Source organism: Gouania willdenowi, chromosome 22, assembly GCF_900634775.1.
Source record: "Gouania willdenowi chromosome 22, fGouWil2.1, whole genome shotgun sequence".
Taxonomy (NCBI): Eukaryota; Metazoa; Chordata; class Actinopteri; order Blenniiformes; family Gobiesocidae; genus Gouania; species Gouania willdenowi.
Genome location: NC_041065.1, coordinates 9,933,070 through 9,952,556, shown reverse-complemented (window position 1 = coordinate 9,952,556; position 19,487 = coordinate 9,933,070). Strand labels below are relative to the sequence as shown.

At 40.0% G+C, this 19,487-nt stretch overlaps 1 protein-coding gene across 23 annotated transcripts in view; it reads right to left on the bottom strand.

Moving 5' to 3' along the window:
- syne1b (spectrin repeat containing, nuclear envelope 1b) overlaps positions 1-19,487 on the bottom strand; it is a 157,034-nt gene that overhangs the window by 61,782 nt on the left and 75,765 nt on the right. For all 23 annotated transcript variants that reach the window (XM_028437996.1, XM_028437995.1, XM_028438007.1 and 20 more), the window contains 18 exons: positions 19,307-19,479; positions 17,562-17,715; positions 17,310-17,453; positions 16,081-16,245; positions 15,681-15,998; positions 14,545-14,700; positions 12,453-12,623; positions 11,264-11,590; positions 11,031-11,183; positions 9,495-9,662; positions 9,172-9,348; positions 8,943-9,089; positions 8,725-8,850; positions 5,638-5,814; positions 5,097-5,362; positions 2,438-4,598; positions 739-1,076; positions 496-640 (listed from right to left, as the gene is read on the bottom strand). In XM_028437996.1, the coding sequence (XP_028293797.1) occupies positions 496-640; positions 739-1,076; positions 2,438-4,598; positions 5,097-5,362; positions 5,638-5,814; positions 8,725-8,850; positions 8,943-9,089; positions 9,172-9,348; positions 9,495-9,662; positions 11,031-11,183; positions 11,264-11,590; positions 12,453-12,623; positions 14,545-14,700; positions 15,681-15,998; positions 16,081-16,245; positions 17,310-17,453; positions 17,562-17,715; positions 19,307-19,479 (5,466 nt within the window). The remainder of the gene's footprint in view (positions 1-495; positions 641-738; positions 1,077-2,437; positions 4,599-5,096; positions 5,363-5,637; positions 5,815-8,724; positions 8,851-8,942; positions 9,090-9,171; positions 9,349-9,494; positions 9,663-11,030; positions 11,184-11,263; positions 11,591-12,452; positions 12,624-14,544; positions 14,701-15,680; positions 15,999-16,080; positions 16,246-17,309; positions 17,454-17,561; positions 17,716-19,306; positions 19,480-19,487) is intronic.

Here is a 19,487-nt window from a genome sequence, read left to right as displayed (position 1 = left end):
TTCTCTCATAAAGAAAGCATCAAAACATTTTCTGATGGCTTTCGTATGAGTCAGAATAAATGAAACCTTAACATATATTTCAAAAAAGAAGACAAAATGAACTTACTGGAATTACTATAATAAACTAAATACAAATATAAACCATTTAAAAATACAAACTATCAAACTGATGGAATATCAAGAACAAGTTTAACAAATACAGAACATAAAATACATTATATACAAAAAATGACTTGAAAAGTAAGAATGTTGACAATAAAGATAAACTGTCAGCAGAAAAAAAACAATGTTAAAATTACAAAATGACCCACATATTAACCTAAAAATAAATTCTTATCTATTCTTCATACTATCACATTTTTTTCAAAATGAAATAAATTTTAATATGTGTGAACTGAATAGAGGACACTCAGGAAAAAAAAAAAATCTAAGTAAATACATCTTAAAGCTGTTTTTTAGTGCTAGCGCAGCATGCTTCATTTTGCACTTTCTCACCCGGTGGCTGCAGAGCTTCTCTTCAGCCTCTTGACTCGTGGCTGCCTTTGCAGTGGAAAACTGAGTCAGCTTTTTTTCAGCCTCATTCATGAGCTCAATGACCGTCTGCCTCGCTTCTTGGTATGACGCCCACTGGGCCACACAGCTGATTAAAACCGCACACAATATGAAACCAGTGACTGCAAACAGTAGATTTAATGACAGTACTATCATAGACACTACCAACCTATCTTCTGTTCTTACCTGTGAAGGACGTCCTGGTGACACTGGAGCTGATCACTGACCTCCACCCCCCTCTGCTTTGCTGAATCCACGCTGACTCTGAGCTGCTCTTTGACTGTGGGGTTCACCAGGTTTTCCAGCTGGGGAAGCAGAGTCTGCAGCTCTTCCAGGTGGATGACAAACTCCTGTTCTGTTGCCATGATATCCCCCTGCTGTCGGAGACACTCCTCATAGTTCTCCACGTCCACCCCGAGGCTAGCTTGTTGCAGGAAAGACACGGCATCCTCCAGCCATTCACAGGCCGACTGCATCCTGAAATGGTATTTCTGACACAAGCCCAAGGCCTCCTCAAGAGTAATCTACAGTTAGGAAAAACACAACAGATATTAGTTTAAAATGATAGCAACATGATGATGTTATCAAAAAACAGTATTATTTTATTTGCTTTCATTTATGAAACAAAATCTATTTCCTTTGAATAATGAGAGGAACTTTAACCTTTAGGCTGCTTTAGCTAATGTTAGGTTTAGTTATAAATGATTAATTATGCTGATCAGTTTGAGTTTAATATACTTTAATGCAGAGATGAGCGATATTATCTGCCCACTGATATTGGCTGATAATTGCCATAAAATGAAATATCGGTTGACATCGTTATCGGCTTTTTCAACAACATTGAAAAACCGATATGCGCTGTTGTTTGAGCCCACATGTTAAAAATAACTATAGCAAATAATCCATTACTGAAGTTGAATAAGGATTTTCATTTTGCACAGATACATTTTTTTGTGGAATACATCCAATGGGGCATCACATTAAAAGTTAGCCTAACCTGTTCATTCCATAGAGAGATATAGACCCCTTAGGCAAAATAGTCCTGAGGCAAAAACAGGAAACGTAGCTGGCTAAAGCATAGATATATGTAAGCACTAGATGACGCAAGCGGGATTCGCCAGTGTAGCTCAATGGTGGACATCTTACCTCAGACAACAGACGTTTTGACATTCTGACGCGCTCTAGAGTAGCTGTTGGAAGGTGAGTGATCAGCCTAAACAAAAATACCCTTAACTCGATGAAATATTACAAAAGGTTTACCTTAATACAAATCGTATTATACGTAGGTATGACATAGGATGTTTGTACATGTTGAAATTGCCGCTTGCCGTTTGAAAATTGGTTGAAAATTGAGCAAGTTAGGGTTATTTAAATAGTACATGCATCATTGACATTGATGTAATGAGCAGGGGCCAGCTGTCTGAGGTAAGATGGCTGCCACGTTGCTCCCCATTGTCTAACAGGGTGGGTAAGTCATCTAGTGTTTATATATATCTATGGTGGCTTGCCTCCAGGCTAAGCCCCGCCCAACAAAATATGGGTCTATATAATGTGACATTAGAATGGTATATTGGGGAGCAGTGAGTATCAGACATTAAGTGTTGGACAATTTCGACATATCAGATATCAACAAGAAGCTAATATCGAACAACTCTACTTTTAAGATAAAAGTATTTTTACCACATTTTATGGTTCTATCACAAAAAAACCACAAGCAAAATATGACATGTAAATAAATATATGGTCATAATTTGTTGTTTGTTAGGACATAACTGATAACTTTTTGTACTGTCATGACGACCTATAACACCTACATACTTGCAATGCAGCTAATGACAAAATCTAAAAAAATGAAGTATTTTACAGTGATTGAAGACTATCCCACCTGTTTGGCGCTCAGTGCTTTTTGAACATCCGCCTGGAGCTTGGCCATTTCCTCTAGTCTCATATCCAAGTGGACTGGGACCAGCTCGTTGGCACTCATGTACTCCTGCTTTTCAATGCTACTCAGTGCAGCCACAATTCTCAGTCTGGATTGCACTTCTTCTTGCATGATTTGCTGCTTCCTGATCTCCTCCTGCACCTTCTCCACCCTGACATCCACAATTACAGCATATCCCAGTTCATCCCTGACCTGCTGCAGCCAGTCCAGAGTCCGTTGCATCTCTGTCTCAAAGTCCTTGCTCTGAATGAACCTGGTCTCGCATTCTTCAATCAGATCACCAACAGCGAACTGCAGGGATCGCAGCTCTTCTTGCCAGAGAACGATTTGTTCTTTGGAAGCATCATGGGAGGCTCTGTCCACACGGGGAGCGAGGGTATCCATCTGTTCCATTAGTCTGGACAAGTGTGAGTTTGCGCTCTGTAGGCTGCCTGCCAAAGTGTGGTAGTTCTTTAGCCTCTCCTCAGCTGACTGTGTCTCTGCATTCACTTTCACCAGCTGCTCCTTTGTGGCCTTTAACTCAGAGTCAACTTGCATAGCCATCGCTTTATGGTCCTCAAATGACTCCAAGGTCTCGTCTAGATGCTCAACTTTCTGCTCCACTAGCCTCTTCAGTCCATTGTACAAGCTCACAAGCTGGGTCATTTCCTCTGGTCGCCATGGCTGCCCAGTGCTCCGAAAGCCTTCTTTCTTCTGGTTTAGTTCACCCACAGCAATGCCTAGGTTAGTGAGATCTATCTGGATTGCTTTGTAATCACTCTGCAAACTGACAACCTCCTCCGTTTGCAGGCCCACAGGCTGCATCTCAAGACTGTTGAACTGTTCTTCTAGTTCTTTAAGGGCTTTATGAGTGACATCAATGAATGACGTGTACTCATTCCTCGTAAATATGGCCTGTTGAATTTTCTCCTGTTTCTCCTTGGCTAGTGCAAGAATGCTGTTGTATTGCTGTGGAAGGGTGTTGAGTTTTTCATCCAAATAGCAATGGTCTACCTCATTCAGCGTGGGCAGTATTTCCTGGCCAGCTCTCTCTACAACCAGGAGAAGGTTCTCATATTCGATTGCCTGCTCAATTACCTGTTGGTATTTAAATTGCTGTACTTCCAGTTCGGTATCGCCAACCATTAGATTTATTTCAGGAAAAGTGACGATATCTGCTTGCTTTAGCCATTGGCAAATTTTCTCCAAATCGGTCTTGAAATACTTTCTAGAAACAAGAACTTTCTCAAGCTCCTGAAGTTTTTGACCACATTTATGCAAAGTCTTGTCAAAGATATTTTGTAGCTCCTGCAGCTTTGCCAGAATCTCGCTCCGTTCTTCCTCGTTTGCATTTCTCACCAGATCTCTCCCTTGAGACCACAACGAGGTGAGCTCACTTTGGTAGGCCTTTAGGCTGCTCTGGATGTTCCTGTATGTTCTGACCTGCTTGGCTAGGTCATCAGGAAGCAAAGCAATGTACTCCTCGCTCTGGGATTTCTTCTCATTTTGCTGAACCCAAGAAATGGACTGGTTCACTGCCATCAGGAACTGTGTCCTCTCTGTGAACGCCTTGCTCAGGTGTTTCCTGCGTTGAACCACTTTCACACTCAGAGATTCAACCACAGATTGTGTGTCTGAAATCAACTGCTGCAAATGCTGGCGTTCACTGAGACCCAGTCTTGCAAGCACCCTGTCGGCATCCACCATGGCCTGGCTGAGGAGGAGCTGCTTGGCCTCTAGTTCACTGCATATGCTGAGATGATCAAAGAGAAAGCTTTGAGCAAGCTCAGGAGGAGGACTCATTTTCATAGCTTCAGACAAAGCTGGCTGCTGCTCCTCAGCCCAGTCCCGAGCTTCTCTCAAACGTGCCTCGACCTGACTCATATCTTCCAGCGTCATCACTGAGTCCTGGACTTTTTTATCAATCAGGGTCTGCATCTGAGCCCACCGCTGCTCAAAGTGGCTTATCTGCTCTTTGACGAGCTCCTTGTCGTCTAGGTTTAAATGCGGGATGACTTTTTGTTTTTGCTCGCGTAGATCATCAAGTGCTCCCTTTTGCTCTTCCAGTGTCATGCTGAGTTGTCGCAATGCTTCCAAGTGCTGAGATGAACTTTCTGCATCCGTTCTGGGGAAGAATAAGATTGTGTTACACAATTCCTAAATCACAGCTCACTTCAACTCTGAGGGCTGGAGTCTGCAGACATTTGATTTGACTGTGAGTAAATCTTTAAAGCCTTACTACACAAAAGCCTGTGTGCAACACTTCCAGACTGTGAATAATAACATATAAATTTGTATAATATCGTTATTAATAATAATGATAGTAATTTAGAAAAACAGGGCTACTCTTTGATTTAGCAAGGTGGACAGACTGCTGTGCCTCAGCAGCTGAATGTAAAAGACCAACAGTTTGTCTGAACAGATTTTAATGTTCAAGATTTTAAGTCAAGACTGAAGTTCTTTTAAATTGATACTGAATTTTCTAAACCTATAAGTAAAATTCTATGTTAATTTTATTTTAATGAGCTATCTTTGTTATTTTTAAAATAAGCGATATATAACCTCTAATAAAGATAGTGTATTTGCATTATATGTGTTAGTGAAATGCTTATTTTCAACCAACCTGGCCAGATTGTCCCACTCTTTGGACACCTGCTCAAAGAAAGTCTCCACAGCAGCGATACAGTCATGGTACTCTTTGGACTGCTGGAGGTCTTTCTCCCTCTGAGTCTGCAGCCTGTTGGCCTGATTGCAGAGCTCTAGCCAGGAATGGCTCAGACAGTTGAGCTCTGCATGCTCTGAGGAGTCCTGACCACCAGTCAGTCTGCTCACTGTTTCAGTCATTTTGGTCAGGATACTCTGTTTGGATTGAAGCTGATGGCAGCATTCCTGAATGACAAGTTATGTATGGAGAGGAGTGAATTGGTTTTGGGAAGAAAATGCAGGTAAAAAGCAACTTATGTTATATTCTTTACAGTTAAAGTAATGAAACAGTTGTATTGCAGGATAGATTTGCAGACATGTGGTTTGCATTGTTAAAGTAAATACATTTGAGGGGTATATAAAGGGGACAGTCAGTGACACACATTCGTGCGCACATTCGTAGGTCTGATAGCGACTCTCTGGGATAATAAAGTATTTCTGATTCTGACTCTGTTTCCCACCTTGGCTTGAGACAACAGATTCTGTGCTATTTTTGTTTCCAGTTCTGCAGGTCTTCTCGAAAGGCTGAGAAGTTGCTGCTCCATGTCCTGGAACAGACTGGTAAGATCCTGTTTCTGTTCCTTGATTTCTCTCCAGCCCTCTGAGAGCACCTGAGTACTGGACATCCTTTCCTCTATCTGCAAAAAAGACATACGAAAATAACTTCTCCTTTGAATGCCACAGAATTATTTTACAAAACTGAGCATCGCGTTAGTTCAGGCAGGCGCGGAAGTCAAGCTCGTCCAGCCCCTTCATCTGTCAGTAGCTGTTAACAACTGACAGCATCCATCCCCTAATCAGTCAATGATCCAGATGGTCATCTTCTATTCTTCCCATTGGTGAGAGTTGGTCTCAACGCTGCATTTAAACCACGGCTTCGTCTGCAAACGCCTTGCAACCCATCCCCACACCAGCTCCTACTCTTGTGTCTAATTAAACACCGTCTTTTGTTGCCATCTAAACAACTGTGCTTCTGTTTCAGGGGTCCTGCTGACCACTCTCTCTGCTTATGCCTCTCCAAGTAGCTCATGGAAACGCGAATGGGAGCTTCCTTCACTTCGGCCTTTCCACGCAGCTACTGGAAAGGGCAGAGAGGTCCCAGAACAGAGCCTTACAGTCAAATCTAAATGCATGCTAAATAAAGCTATCTGACTAAAGTGATCCTGACTGAATTAACATTTAACACAGTTTTATGTTGTTTTGTATTTTACAAACGATGTGAAATTGCCTGAAATTAAAGCAATGGGTCTTAACTGAAGTCGAATAAATACAAATACTGTATAATATATAAGTAAAACAGTGCATACATACATACATTTCACATCTGTATTCGTTGCTGTACATCTTGGTCGTAAAACAGTCATATTTTTTCAAAACAGGGATGTATAAAACCAAAATATGAAATACAATATAATAATAATAATAACAATAAAAATAGAATAAAATAAAAATGATACACAGTTCTACATGTGTTGCCCTTACAACATAACAGGCAGACTCACTGTTTTCTATATCTAATGATGGAGACAACCTGTGCTTCTTGTCAGTCAGTCCTATTCACAATATTTTTCATTCATTTTTCAATAATTTCCCCATTTTGTCCACATCCTCGTAAATGTATCCATTTGTAAATTAAGTGCTCTATTCTCCCATGTGCGTAAGTTCAAAAAGCCGAGCAGCAGTGCTGTTTTTGGCTGTGCGCTATTCTCCCATGCGCGCCTTCATCCCAGTTACACACTGTGGGTGGAGCAGCCCTGAAATGTAAGTGTTTCCATTCAAATCCGGCTTTACGCCTATTCTCCGGTGTGCGTAAGTCCTTTTCCTCTCACGTGCTTCTAACCCTGGAATAAGTGCAGCGTCCCGATAAGGTGAAACATTATATTGCACTAGAAATATGGACTTAGTTACATTTGAAGCCACACGGACTCATGCGTCACGCAGCAGTAGCTGTGATCACTCAGCTGCTGCTGCGAGATTAATTAAAACGCTGACAGACGCAGACATCTGTCCATGCTGGTCACAGTGATTCAACTGTTTTCATACTATGTCCAACGTAAAGTCACAGTTTGATCCACTACAGAGTGAAACAAGCTGTCATATGCAGATGAGGATGGACCAGAAACTGTTCCCACACATATTTTAATGAGGCTCAGGTCGCTTTACACAAATGACATTTAAAACTGCGTATTATAGAAGCCAATAGTTCTGTTTCACTCCAAACATCCCTCTGTATTAAAGCAGGACGCTCTGCGGGCGAGTTATTTCCTTTTTTTTTCCACTTGTCTGCACATGCTGTCATAGCCTAACACTACAAGAAGTGCAATCATTATGAGACAGCAATGTATGTTTTGTTATTGCAATAAAATAAATTATTTTATTGCTTAATTGTGACCATCACCAGCCCTCCCTAAGGAAGGGTAAGAAACATTTTATTATAGGGAGGATATAAAAAGGGAGAGAAGTGTTACACCTCGGTGGAGGGGGAGGGGGAAGGGAGCAGGGAGGAGAAACTCAAGGCAGGAAACAGAAAGGGTGGGGATGAATTGATTATTTTAAAGTGAGAGTGAGATGTGAAGTTGTAGTAGAACCAATTGTGCTTATTATGTTGTGTAATCAAGCCAGTCTGGTGACAAGTGTGAAGCTTAGCTATAATGGTGGTGGCTGTGGACAGAGGTAAGGAGTGAGTGGTAATACCTAAAGCAGGTATTTGCGATTAACATGTCTAAAGTTAAGCCTAGTACGCGTTTTATCCCACATCCTAAGGCATGCAAGTGCATCGTAGACCAGTGCATGAGCAAAAACCCCTACTGCAAACCCAGGCACCGCCCCGGGCCCGCAGATGCAGCCAGGCCAGAAGAAAGAGTGGTGGCCAAGGAGCCCCAGGCCACCCCCCCACGGCCGAGCAGCCCCCCAGATGCCCCCGAGATCCCAGGCCGAGAAGCAGCCACCGCCCCCCACATACACATCCGAGAAAGCCCCACAGAGCCGAGCACCCAGCGCATCCCGCCACCGACCCCAAGGCCCCCCGCCAGTCTCCTGGCCCTTCCTTCAACCCGCCTTCATTCAAACACAAGCGCTTTTGGTCTACCTTACGCGCAGTGGGTGTGTCAGCAGCCTGGACCAGAGAATAGGCGTAGGAGAGAAGCGCGTAACTACAGGCTGGCAAAAAAGCGCTTAAGACCCCTAAGTGAAAAGTAATTTTTTCCATTTGACATATTTTATTCACTGTCTATCCTTTCACTTATTGTGGGATGATAAGAGTTTGGCCATCTTCTCGTGATGTTTTTCTTTGCTGCTGTTACCGTTATTCTAAATAATTGTTTATTCAGACTCCCCATGAGGTAGTCATCTCTTCCCAAGAAAAAAGTTTTGAAGTGATTGGGCAACTGTGTTTAAGAGCCGAATGAAGCAGACATGATAAATTAAAACATTCCACACTAAATATTCCAGAGATATTGAGATAAAACACAAGTTAATTACTTATGTATATATTTGAAATTGCATTCATGGTTTAAAGGATTAAAACAGACACAGACAGACATACTGACCGTGAGTTTGACCTGCTGGACCTCAGCAGCGGTCACTCTCACAGCATCATCAGAGAGGTCGCAAGCAGAACACACTAGGTCCAGGTACGTGCTGGCCTGCTCCTGAAGAGCTCTGTAGTGCTTCACCTGTGTGCATAGACATTATTCATAAACATCACAATAATGTTGTCTTAACTAATTCAAACTCAGATGAACCATGGTCAAACTACCGTACACACCTGCTTAAGCGCTTCTTGCAGACCAGATGGACCCTGATCATTGAGTTTAAGCTCCTCCTGTACTGTAGTGAGCCAGGTTTGGCACTGCTGCAAAGTATCCTGATGGTTCACGTGTTTCTGCAGCTCCCGATCCAAACTCTGATATAACTAATGAACAAACAGTTTTGTCCGATAAATCATAACCCATAAATATTCTAATTATAGCATTTTCAAATAATTGATCACACACCCGCTGGGAGGTGCTGCAGATGGCTGAGTAGCTATCTCTAGTTCCCTGTAGGTGAGCCTGGACCTGCAGGCTGATCTTAGCTTGAACCTGGTCTGTACAGCTGGCAATGAGACCGTCTCCTTTCTGCTTCAAGGATGTGAGGCGCTCCTGAAAACTGGCGATTTCTTCCATTATTGCCTGAGAGAGGATAGGAATTTGAGATGTAAATTGGGCTAATCAGAGTGAATTACTACTTAAATACTAATACAGATCAAATGAGCATGTAGGTAAAAAGTATGTTTTTTTGTTTTTGTTTATTTTTGTTTCTTTTGGTGAGTTGTTACCTTGTGGCGGGCCAGTTGCTGAGTGGCCATCTCCATGCTGCTGGTTTGCATTGAGTCTGAGGTCACAAGCCTACTGGACATCTGTAATAACCATTTTTCAGCATCCTGCAACTCACTGTTGTAATCCTCATGCTCTCTCACCCACTCCACCAGGTTCTGGACCTGTGTCTGTTAAACAAGAGAAAGGTTGTGTTTGAAATTGCATACTAACGTACCACTCAAAAAGTCTGACGTCAAAATGAGTATGTAGTGTGTTCACATTAGATAGTGTTGAAAGATTGAGTATGTGAGAAATACCTGGATGTATACTATATCGGGACATTTTTTAAGTATGCACGGTGAACACACTAGTCATACTCAATTGCTTTATTATGCATTATGAGCGGAACGTAAAATCGTGCCGGGACCAGAAATACCCGTTTCAAAATAAAAGCATCTCTTCCATTAGTTACGGCTCTTGAAGTTTTTTCTTTTCTTTTTTTTTCTTTTTCTCTGAAAATCGCTGAAATTAAATGTGTTTCTGCAAGTTTTATGGATAAAATGACCACATGTTGATATTCTACTTGGTCACTTTCTCGCTTAAAATGCTCTGAGAACTTTCAAATGTTGAGAATCAACAGAGATTTAGCCTCTATTTAGCCTCAGTGTGCTTCCATTTTAAGTTGTTGGAGGTTAGAAATACATCTTGGGAAAGTTGGAAGAATACTTCTGTGGGAGCAGTCACCATACTAATGCTACTTAGTATAATAGTAGGAGATTTGAAAAAAATCAATTTGGCGAATTATTGCGATATTATGTTCTAAATGCATCTATATTGATTTTTTTTTTAATAAAAAAAATATATATATATATAAAAATATATTTTTTTTTAACCTTTATTTACCCGGAAAGTCTTTTCCACTGCAGGAGACATTGTAACTGCACAAAGAAGTGCACTGAAACCTGGACATGTTGACCAGCTTGTGTTTTTTCAATAAAATCTAAAAAGAAAGTAGTAACTTTCTGCATTTAGTTGTTGTTCATATACCTCAGTGAAGTTGCACTAAAGTCAAAGTAGGTTTAAAAGCCACAGGCAGATTGTATGTTATTTTTATTTGAAGTTGTTGGCACATGGCTTGTTAAAGCCAATGTTTGGAGTGTAAAATATGCCAATAAAATATATTTCATACATAATGTTCTCATGAAGATGTACACATTTACAGATTAGTTGTTTCTTCAGTCATATATTAAAGAAATCGCAATAATCGCCTTATACTTTAATATCAGAATATATCATATCGTACAGTGACCTATGTATCGGGATATGAATCGTATCGCCAGATGCCAGGCAATACACACGCCTAGTAAACAGTATATACTCATTGAGTGTGTAGTGCATAGAATGGAGGATGCCTTTTCAAACATAGCCAAAGTTTATATTTTACAACACAACACACAATTAAAGACAGCTGTGCAGCTCTTCAGTGATACGTGATTTTCAATCATTTCAAATAAATTATTCTCTTTTTACATGTTGAAGTTAAATCAGAGGAATACCTTCGCTGTTAGACAGAGGTCTTGATAATCAGCCATGAGCCTTTTCATGTTTTCACTGATCGTCGAGTCATTCACTGTATCCAGCAGGGCCTCCCCTTTCTCTATGACTGACCTCACTGCTGACTCATGAGACTGCACAGTCTGCTGAATGGTCTGCGAGAAAAAAAAATGTTGAAAAAAAATAAGTTCCCAGTCCCAGTGTTACAGAAAACACATTTACTTCAACAGTCTACCTTGTACTTTGCAAGCTGGGCCTTCTTCTGGTACAGTTCTGCTTTTGGTTCCACATTTGTAGCCAAAAGGTTCTTTGTCTCCATTACCCACTGAGCCTGAGCTTTGTATTTCTCCATGAAGTCTTTGGAGAGGGAAATACATTTTTCAAGTGAGCTGTGCTCAGTGCGCAGGGAGGCCATCAACTCCTCAAGCTGGAAAAGTTGAGTGTCCACTTCCTCTTTGAGCTGCTCGCCATCAGGTTCCTCCAGGAAGGCAACGGCTCGCTCAGTTTTCTCCCTCGTGGATTTCAGATAGGTGTGACCCTGCTCCATGTCAGCCTGAAGAGCCTGACAATTACACAAGGGTCCACCAAAAAGGAGACCGTAAACACAACTTTGATCACTTTAATCAACCTTATTCACTTTTAGCAGTAAAATGAAAATACTCGTTGTGTATAACTATTATACATTTACATTTTTGTGCTGTTATTTTTTAAACTTGCATGGAAAAGAGGGTAATTTGAACCTCAAAGGAAGAACCATATTAATTCTCTGCTTTTCTAAGTTTATTTATGTGTTTTGTTTTTATTCTCTCTGAGTTTTGTTTTAAGACAGAGGACTCGTAAATACCACAGGCATCTATTAACTATCATTATCTGTCAAATTGTGTTGTATGCTACCCTTTGTAAACTTTGTGTGATTGTTCTAACAAAAATACAGAAAAATAATGAATATCTTTATATTTTTAAATGAAAAATACCTTTTTTTTCAGCTTTTGATGAAATAAGTGTATTATTACCTCCACCAATAGGTAATATTTCCATTGGTATTTATTTATTTGTTTGTTTGTCTGTTTTTTGACAGTTTTTGACAGAATTTTAAGCAAAGGTTAAACCATGGAAAGTTCCACTAACTTTTGGAAGGGACCTGGATCAATATACTGAATCTGGATTAGTTGAAAAAATCTAAAAAATCCCTATCCGTCATTATTGATGAAATTTCAATGATTTATATCTCAGTTCGTAATTCACTGATCTAAATGAAATTCAATTTAGTTATGTCAGATTGTTTCCTCAATCACCCCACCAACTTTATTTGTTCATAATGGTGATAGAAATGTCTGTGTATTATAAATATTGCAATTTACAAGCACCAGTGTGAGTGAGAGTATACAATATCAATCCATTTGGGTGTCTTGTGGAGGATCTACCTCTATTTTCTTCATCTTCCTCTCCATAGCAAAGCGATCTACTATGTCTACACTTATAGCCACCGTGCTTAAGCTGTTTTGAGCAGTGCGGAGCCAATCTGAGAAGGTCGTAGAGACACATTGTGCCTCTTCAATGCAAGCCACCTCCTCCTGGAGCTGTTTGATTGTCTCCTGCAGAGCAAAAAGGACATTGAATTTGTTTGACTTCAGGCACATACCAGAAAAGATTCAAATACAAAGCACTATATTACCTGACATCAAACAGATAAACTCAAGACCGCTGTGTTTTTGATAAATGTATAAAATACAATGAAACTTCATAAAGCCTGAATAATGGTGCCTAACATATAACCTTAATATGTGGGTCAATGACATGACACCTAAATATTCTGTTCAACTGCATTTCTTGTATTAAAAAAGGTTTAAATGTATAAAAAGTGTTACTAAATTAAATCATTCTGTGTTTCAAAGTGTGAAAATATCATGTGGTGTCTGGCCATGACTGCTGTTTAGAATGTTTTTATTTAATTACTCAAAATCTGTTCAAGATAATTTTCTGCCCTATTTTAGTTATATTATAAGATTACAAAGTATTCTATTGCAACAACCCTTTGTTCCCTTTGTTGGCAATGACAGAGGTCAAATGTTTTCAGTAAGTTTTCACACACTGTTGCTGGTATTTTGACCCATTCCTCCATGCAGATCTCCTCTAGAGCAGTGATGTTTTGGGGCTGTCGCTGGGCAACACGGACTTTCAACTCCCTCCAAAGATTTTCTATGGGGTTGAGATCTGGAGACTGGCTAGGCCACTCCAGAACCTTGAAATTCTTCTTATGAAGCCACTCCTTCTTTGCCCGGGCGGTGTGTTTGCGATTATTGTCGTGCTGAAAGACCCAGCCACGTTTCATCTTCAATGCCCTTGCTGATGGAAGGAGGTTTTCACTCAAAATCTCACGATACATGACCCCATTCATACTTTCCTTTACACGAATCAGTCGTCCTAGTCCCTTTGCAGAGAAACAGCCTCAAAGCACTGCACTGTAAATAAAAGCACTAAAAAGGCTAAGAGGACTTCTGATGTTGTTTCCCTATCACCATCCTTGACACTTTAACCGGACTATTCTACATACCACCCCCATGCTTTACAAGAGGTATGGTGTTCTTTCTCCTCCAAACACGAGTTGAGTTTTTACCAAAACGTTCTATTTTGCTTTTATATGACCATATGACATTCGCCCAAACCTCTTCTCAATCATTAAATGCTCTCTAGCAAACTTCAGACGGGCCTGGACATGTACTGGCTTAAGCAGGGGGGCACGTCTGGCAATGCAGGATTTGAGTCCCTGGCGGCGTAGTGTGTTACTGATGGTAGCCTTTGTTACTTTGGTCCCAGCTCTCTGCAGGTCATTCACTAGGTCCCCCCATGTGGTTCTGGGATTTTTGCTCATCGTTCCGTTGATCATTTTGACCCCACAAGGTGAGATCTTGCGTGGAGCCCCAGATGGAGGGAGATCATCAGTGGTCTTGTATCTTTTCCATTTTCTAATAATTGCTCCCACAGTTGATTTCTTCACATCACGTTGCATACCTATTGCAAATTCTGTCTTCCCAGCCTGGTGCAGGTCTACAATTTTGTTTCTGGTGTCCTTTGACAGCTCTTTGGTCTTGGCCATAGAGGAGTTTGGAGTGTGACTGTTTGAGGTTGTGGACAGGTGTCTTTTATACTGATAACCAGTTCAAACAGGTACCATTAATACAGGTAACGAGTGGAGGACAGAGGAGCCTCCTAAAGAAGAAGTTACAGGTCTGTGAGAGCCAGAAATATTGCTTGTTTGTAGGTGACCAAATACTTAATTTACCAAGGGATTTACCAATTAATTCATTAAAAATCCTACAATGTGATTTTCTGGATTTTTTTTTTTCTCATTTTGTCTCATAGTTGAGGTATACCGATGATGAAAATTACAGGCCTCTCTCATCTTTTAGAGTGGGAGTACTTGCACAATTGGTGGCTGACTAAATAATTTTTTGCCCCACTGTATGGAAAGTGAAAGATGCCGAAGCATGAGCTCCTTTGGTACTGTGATCTTACCAGTAGATGTAGAAGCAGGGCGTGGTAGCGGGCTGTGATCTGCGTGGCTCGGCCACTGATCCGACTCTTTATGTGTGTTTCATCAAGAACCTGCTGAGCCAAAACACTGAGGCCTTCCATCTCTTCTTGATAAACCAGAACTTCTTCCTGCCAGGTCTGATAAAAATGTACGTAAACAGAAACAATGGCACGTCTTTGTCTTACGTCTTGAACAAACCATTTTGATTTTATTGAAAGAAAGTGGAGAAATCAGTTGCTCAAAGATCCATTAACCCTCCTATTATCCTCAAATACTACATACTAACACATTTTACACTTGGGGTCAATCTGACCCCAGAAAATGATTTTCAAAAAATTGTTGACAATGTTTGTGTGTCAGGCACTTTGTTTATTTCTTGATTATATAAATAATCTTGATAATGAAACCTTGACCTGTATCTTGAATAGATTAGAATCTTCTCTTTTAAAAACAACTTAAAACATTTTATTTAGTCGATGCTATTGCTGACTTTTACACCACAGGCTGCTTTTACACTTTTTGGTACTCTGTTTCTATTGTCATTTTACTGTAGCACTTTGACATTTGTTCGTCAAATGTAAAGTGCATTATAAATAAAATTTATAATTACTATTATTCTCAAATTTACTGACAACATTAATGACCACAAGTGTATGAACCCTATTGGTTTTGGTGATATTATGACCTTTCCTGCAGTACCACCATCAGGTCAAACTTTCAGTTTTAGATTTAGTGTATCATGAAAATCTTTCATCAAAATTTTTTGTAATTTGGAGTGCACATTTATGACCTTCATGACCCCGCCCTCAGATTTTATATGTTTGCTCCTCCCTTAGTTTCAAAAGTATCAATTCAGCCCCTGCAAGTGTGGGACGTAAGGTCACACAGACATGCAATATGTGTTCTGCACATTGATAATTAATTAATATCATCATGATAATTTTCTGTTTCATCAATTGTATCCATCAAATTAGAAAAAATCATGAAATATGAAGCAAAACAAAGAACTAAGTCAACTATTATTGTTTGGGGTCAAATTGACCCCAAGGATAACAGGAGGGTTAAGGATCTAATTATAAAGATAAGGGATGTTTGAGAGTGTGTACATTCAGCTCACTTTGATCAGCTGAAGTTGAGCATCTTTGGTGGTGCGGTCAGACCGCCGATGACTTCTCAGCTGAGCTTTAGTTTCCATCGCCTTCAGCCAACTGTCCAGTCGCTGGAACTTCTGCTCCATCTGTCTGAGTTTGGCTAGAGCGCTATTGAGCTGAGCTCTGGTGTCGGCTAGTCTGGCCTGATAGAGCCTCCACTCCTGCTGAAGAGTCTCCAGAGCCCTGTCCTCGGTCTGTGGTTGACCCCAGGGAGTGACTAGCTCTCTCGTTACCAGGAGGCTGTTTAGCAAGGCCTGGCCCTCTGAGCAGTGCAGCTGCTGCTCCTGTTAATCACATAGTTACAGTTGGTACCATGGTCAATGTACTCTGTAGAACATCATGACTTTACACTGATCAATTGCACACCTGCATCTTTTGCAGAGTCTCTTCAAGCATATCAACATCCCCCTCCAGCTGCATGTGGCAACCCAGCTTGTCCTTCTGCTGTTCCAGCCAATCCTCAAACACACCAAGGCCACGTTGATACTCCTGATGGGCTTTGACCAACTCCTCGGCTTTGCCCACGGCTCTCTGAAATTATTTTTAGAATGCAAGATGATTTCTAGCCCGTCTCTGTATCACACTCACTTTTTAAAGTAGTTCTTGTACAACTTTTGACTTTCATTTCATGAAACAAAAGTCATTCAAATTTAAAAGCTCTACAAAAATAAAATAAAATGTGACAATCAAACCGTAACAGATTATTGGAAAATGTACTTTATATCACCCAACAAAGGTGGTAACACGTAGCTGCTTCTCAAGTCTCAAATAAGTCTCAAGTTATGTCACTAAAGTCCTGAGTCAAGTCTCGAATCAAGGCCATTCAAGTCCAAGTCAAGTCTAAAGTCCTCAACTTTAACTCTTAACAAGTCATGAGTACATAATATACCACAGCTAGTGTCAATTTACAGATATAAACAATGAATAGCTTAAAAAGAGTATATATATGTCTAATAATAGTGATATAATCTGACATAATACTTTTTATAAACAAATCAATCCATTATCTTTTTTAGATTTAACATTTTTCACAGTTCCCCTGGTAACCAAACAAACAATAATCATACTGGGAAGTAGAACCAGGTATAATTTTCCAAATCAATTATTAATCTTTAATAATCTTTCAATCCAAAGGGTACATCATTCTTGTAATCATTTTCTCTGCTAGTGCGTGCACGAGCTGCTTCCTGATTGGCTGTCAGTTTGTTTAAAGGTGGACCTACTGTATCAATCAAAGTCATGTTAGCCTTCGGATTACAACAATAGTCATCTCAAAGCGCTATGAAAATACTAAATTCTTAAGAGAAAAAGAAAAAAACAACAACAAATCTACATGAATAAGCATCAGTGACAGTGGGAAAAAAAACTCCCTTTTAACAGAAAGAAATCTCCAGCAGAACCAGGCTCAGAGGAAGCAGCCATCTGATCTGACTGTTGGGGTTAGTGGACAGAAAAAAGTCACAAGTCCTTTGTATTTAAGTCTAAGTCGAGTTGCAAATCCTTTGTGATTTTGTCGAGTCTAAAGTCATCAAATTTGTGACTCAAGTCCACACCTCTGTCACTAAATAATGTAAATATGAATAATTTTCTTTTACCATTGCGTTGTCCTTCATTGTGTTATAACGCTCCTGCAGATCTTGAAGCTCCAGTTGAGCCACGTAGTTCTCAGGAATACTGGCACCCTTTGCACTAATGCTGTCCAGCAGTGTGCTGTGACTGAGCACTTCCTCAAACAGTAACTGAAACACACGCAGAGCATATGTTAGTGTTATTTACTCATTTTCTGGTCTTTCTATAAGCAGGACTGATGCCTGACGTCAAGCAACCGATTTATAATAAAGCAGTACCTTGGCTTTGCTCAGATTTGCTGTTTTATCCCTCATCTCTGGGCACTGTTTGTCAGCGGGATCGAGACTCTCCTCCACACGCTCAACCCAGGCCAGAAACTGACGCACATCTTCCTGGTAACTAGTCCACTGAGACAGCGAGCCCTCCAGCTGACTAAGGATTGAATAGATTGCATTACTGTTGAACAAAGTACTGCTAAATCAGAGCCAGCTGAATGAATTAGTCCCTTAAAGGTGCAGTCTGCAACTCTTATAAAAGTATTTTTTTGTCATATTTACTAAAGCTGTCAATATGTAAGGACAGCTTTACATCAAACTAGTATCTTTATACTCAATAATCCTGTTAATAAAATATATCTTCAGTCAGGCCAACATTTTTCAAAGCTATTTTAAAGACATGGATGAACAGTTCTCTTTCATAATATTTCATGAGATGTCTCACACTATTTTTTACTTGTTCTTGTTCTACATCACCTGTTTTTATTATTTGTTAAATATTTTTTACTTGTTTTCATTCTACCTCACCATTGTAAATTTCAATAAATGTTCCTTTTTTAAATTGAGACTCGTACCATTTTTTTCATCATTGTATAATTTTTATGATGTAAATTGAGGGAGCAAAAGTTGTATCGCCTCCAGAAAAGCGGCAGTCCGTATCGGTCATCGGCTAAGGCTGATGGAAAAAAAATCGGTATCGGCCCTAAAAAAAATCCATATCGGTCGATCCCTACAGACGTGATGCAGAACTCAAAAAGCCATGTTTTTGTGAAGGGAAGAAAGGCACAAATTCCAAACAATAGTGTTTGTGTGTAAGAAACAATGTAGGTCATTTGCAATATCTGGAATTCTAAGCAATTTGTCAAAATTAATTGAATTTGCAACAAATTTTCTCAAGATTTGCGATGCAATTTGCCAGAAGTCGGTGGGACAATCATATCAGCCAGATTTTAGAATTTTCTGGGTTTTAGAAAATAAAATACAAATTAGTGTTACTGTAAATAATGTAGAAGTCACTGTGAGTCCAATCATATTTTGTTGGAGTTTTATTGAATTTGGTCATTTGGAGGGTGAGTGTATATGGTGATTTACAAAGAGTCGTGTTTTTGCTGTAATTTCTACTTTGAACAAAATGTTCCTGCAGGTGGAACTAGATGCTCTAACACAGGGGTGCCAAACTTATTTTAGTTCAGGGGCCAAATACAAAGTAGTCTGATCTTAAGTGGGCCGCAGATTTCAGGCGGGAAAATGAGCAATTTCAACATGAATGTCCCAAAGTTTGCACTTTACACGACGTATAAATGATAGATAAATTACATAAGGCCCTAAGCAATAAGTGGCAGATATCAGTCCATGCATTGATTTTGTGACCAATTGTTATTTAATTTGGGGAAATTATGTGAAATAATTTAATGAAAATTTTGTTCTTTGACTGCAGTCATGATAAAAGCATGGGAAAATTATGATCCTCCAAATATTGTGGGGTTTCATTGAATTTGTGTATTTAGAAGGGCTGAGATATCTACAAATAAATGATTTGATAATATGGACAATAATTTATGTTTTTTCAGTCTTTTCAACTTTCTCTTGAGGGCAGAAATGGATGGTCTAAAGGGCCAGATTTGGCTTTCGGGCCTTGAGTTTGACACATGTGCCTTAATGAAGCCTCACTGACAGGAGCTTTGCTGTTCAGTAATTATAAACCTGATAAAACATTTGATTTTTGTAACCTTTAGTTCCTAAAATACCTTTTACACTGAATGGAAGCAGAAAGCAGGGCATCCCATGAGTCCTTTAGCTCCTGTACTTGTTTCTGGATGGCGGGCACTCCCTCAGCTGAGGTGTTTCTCTGAACCGACTCCCCTCTTGTAATCAGCATCTTCAAATGGATTTCCTTCTCCTGGCGAGCTGTCAGTAGAGCCTGGTACA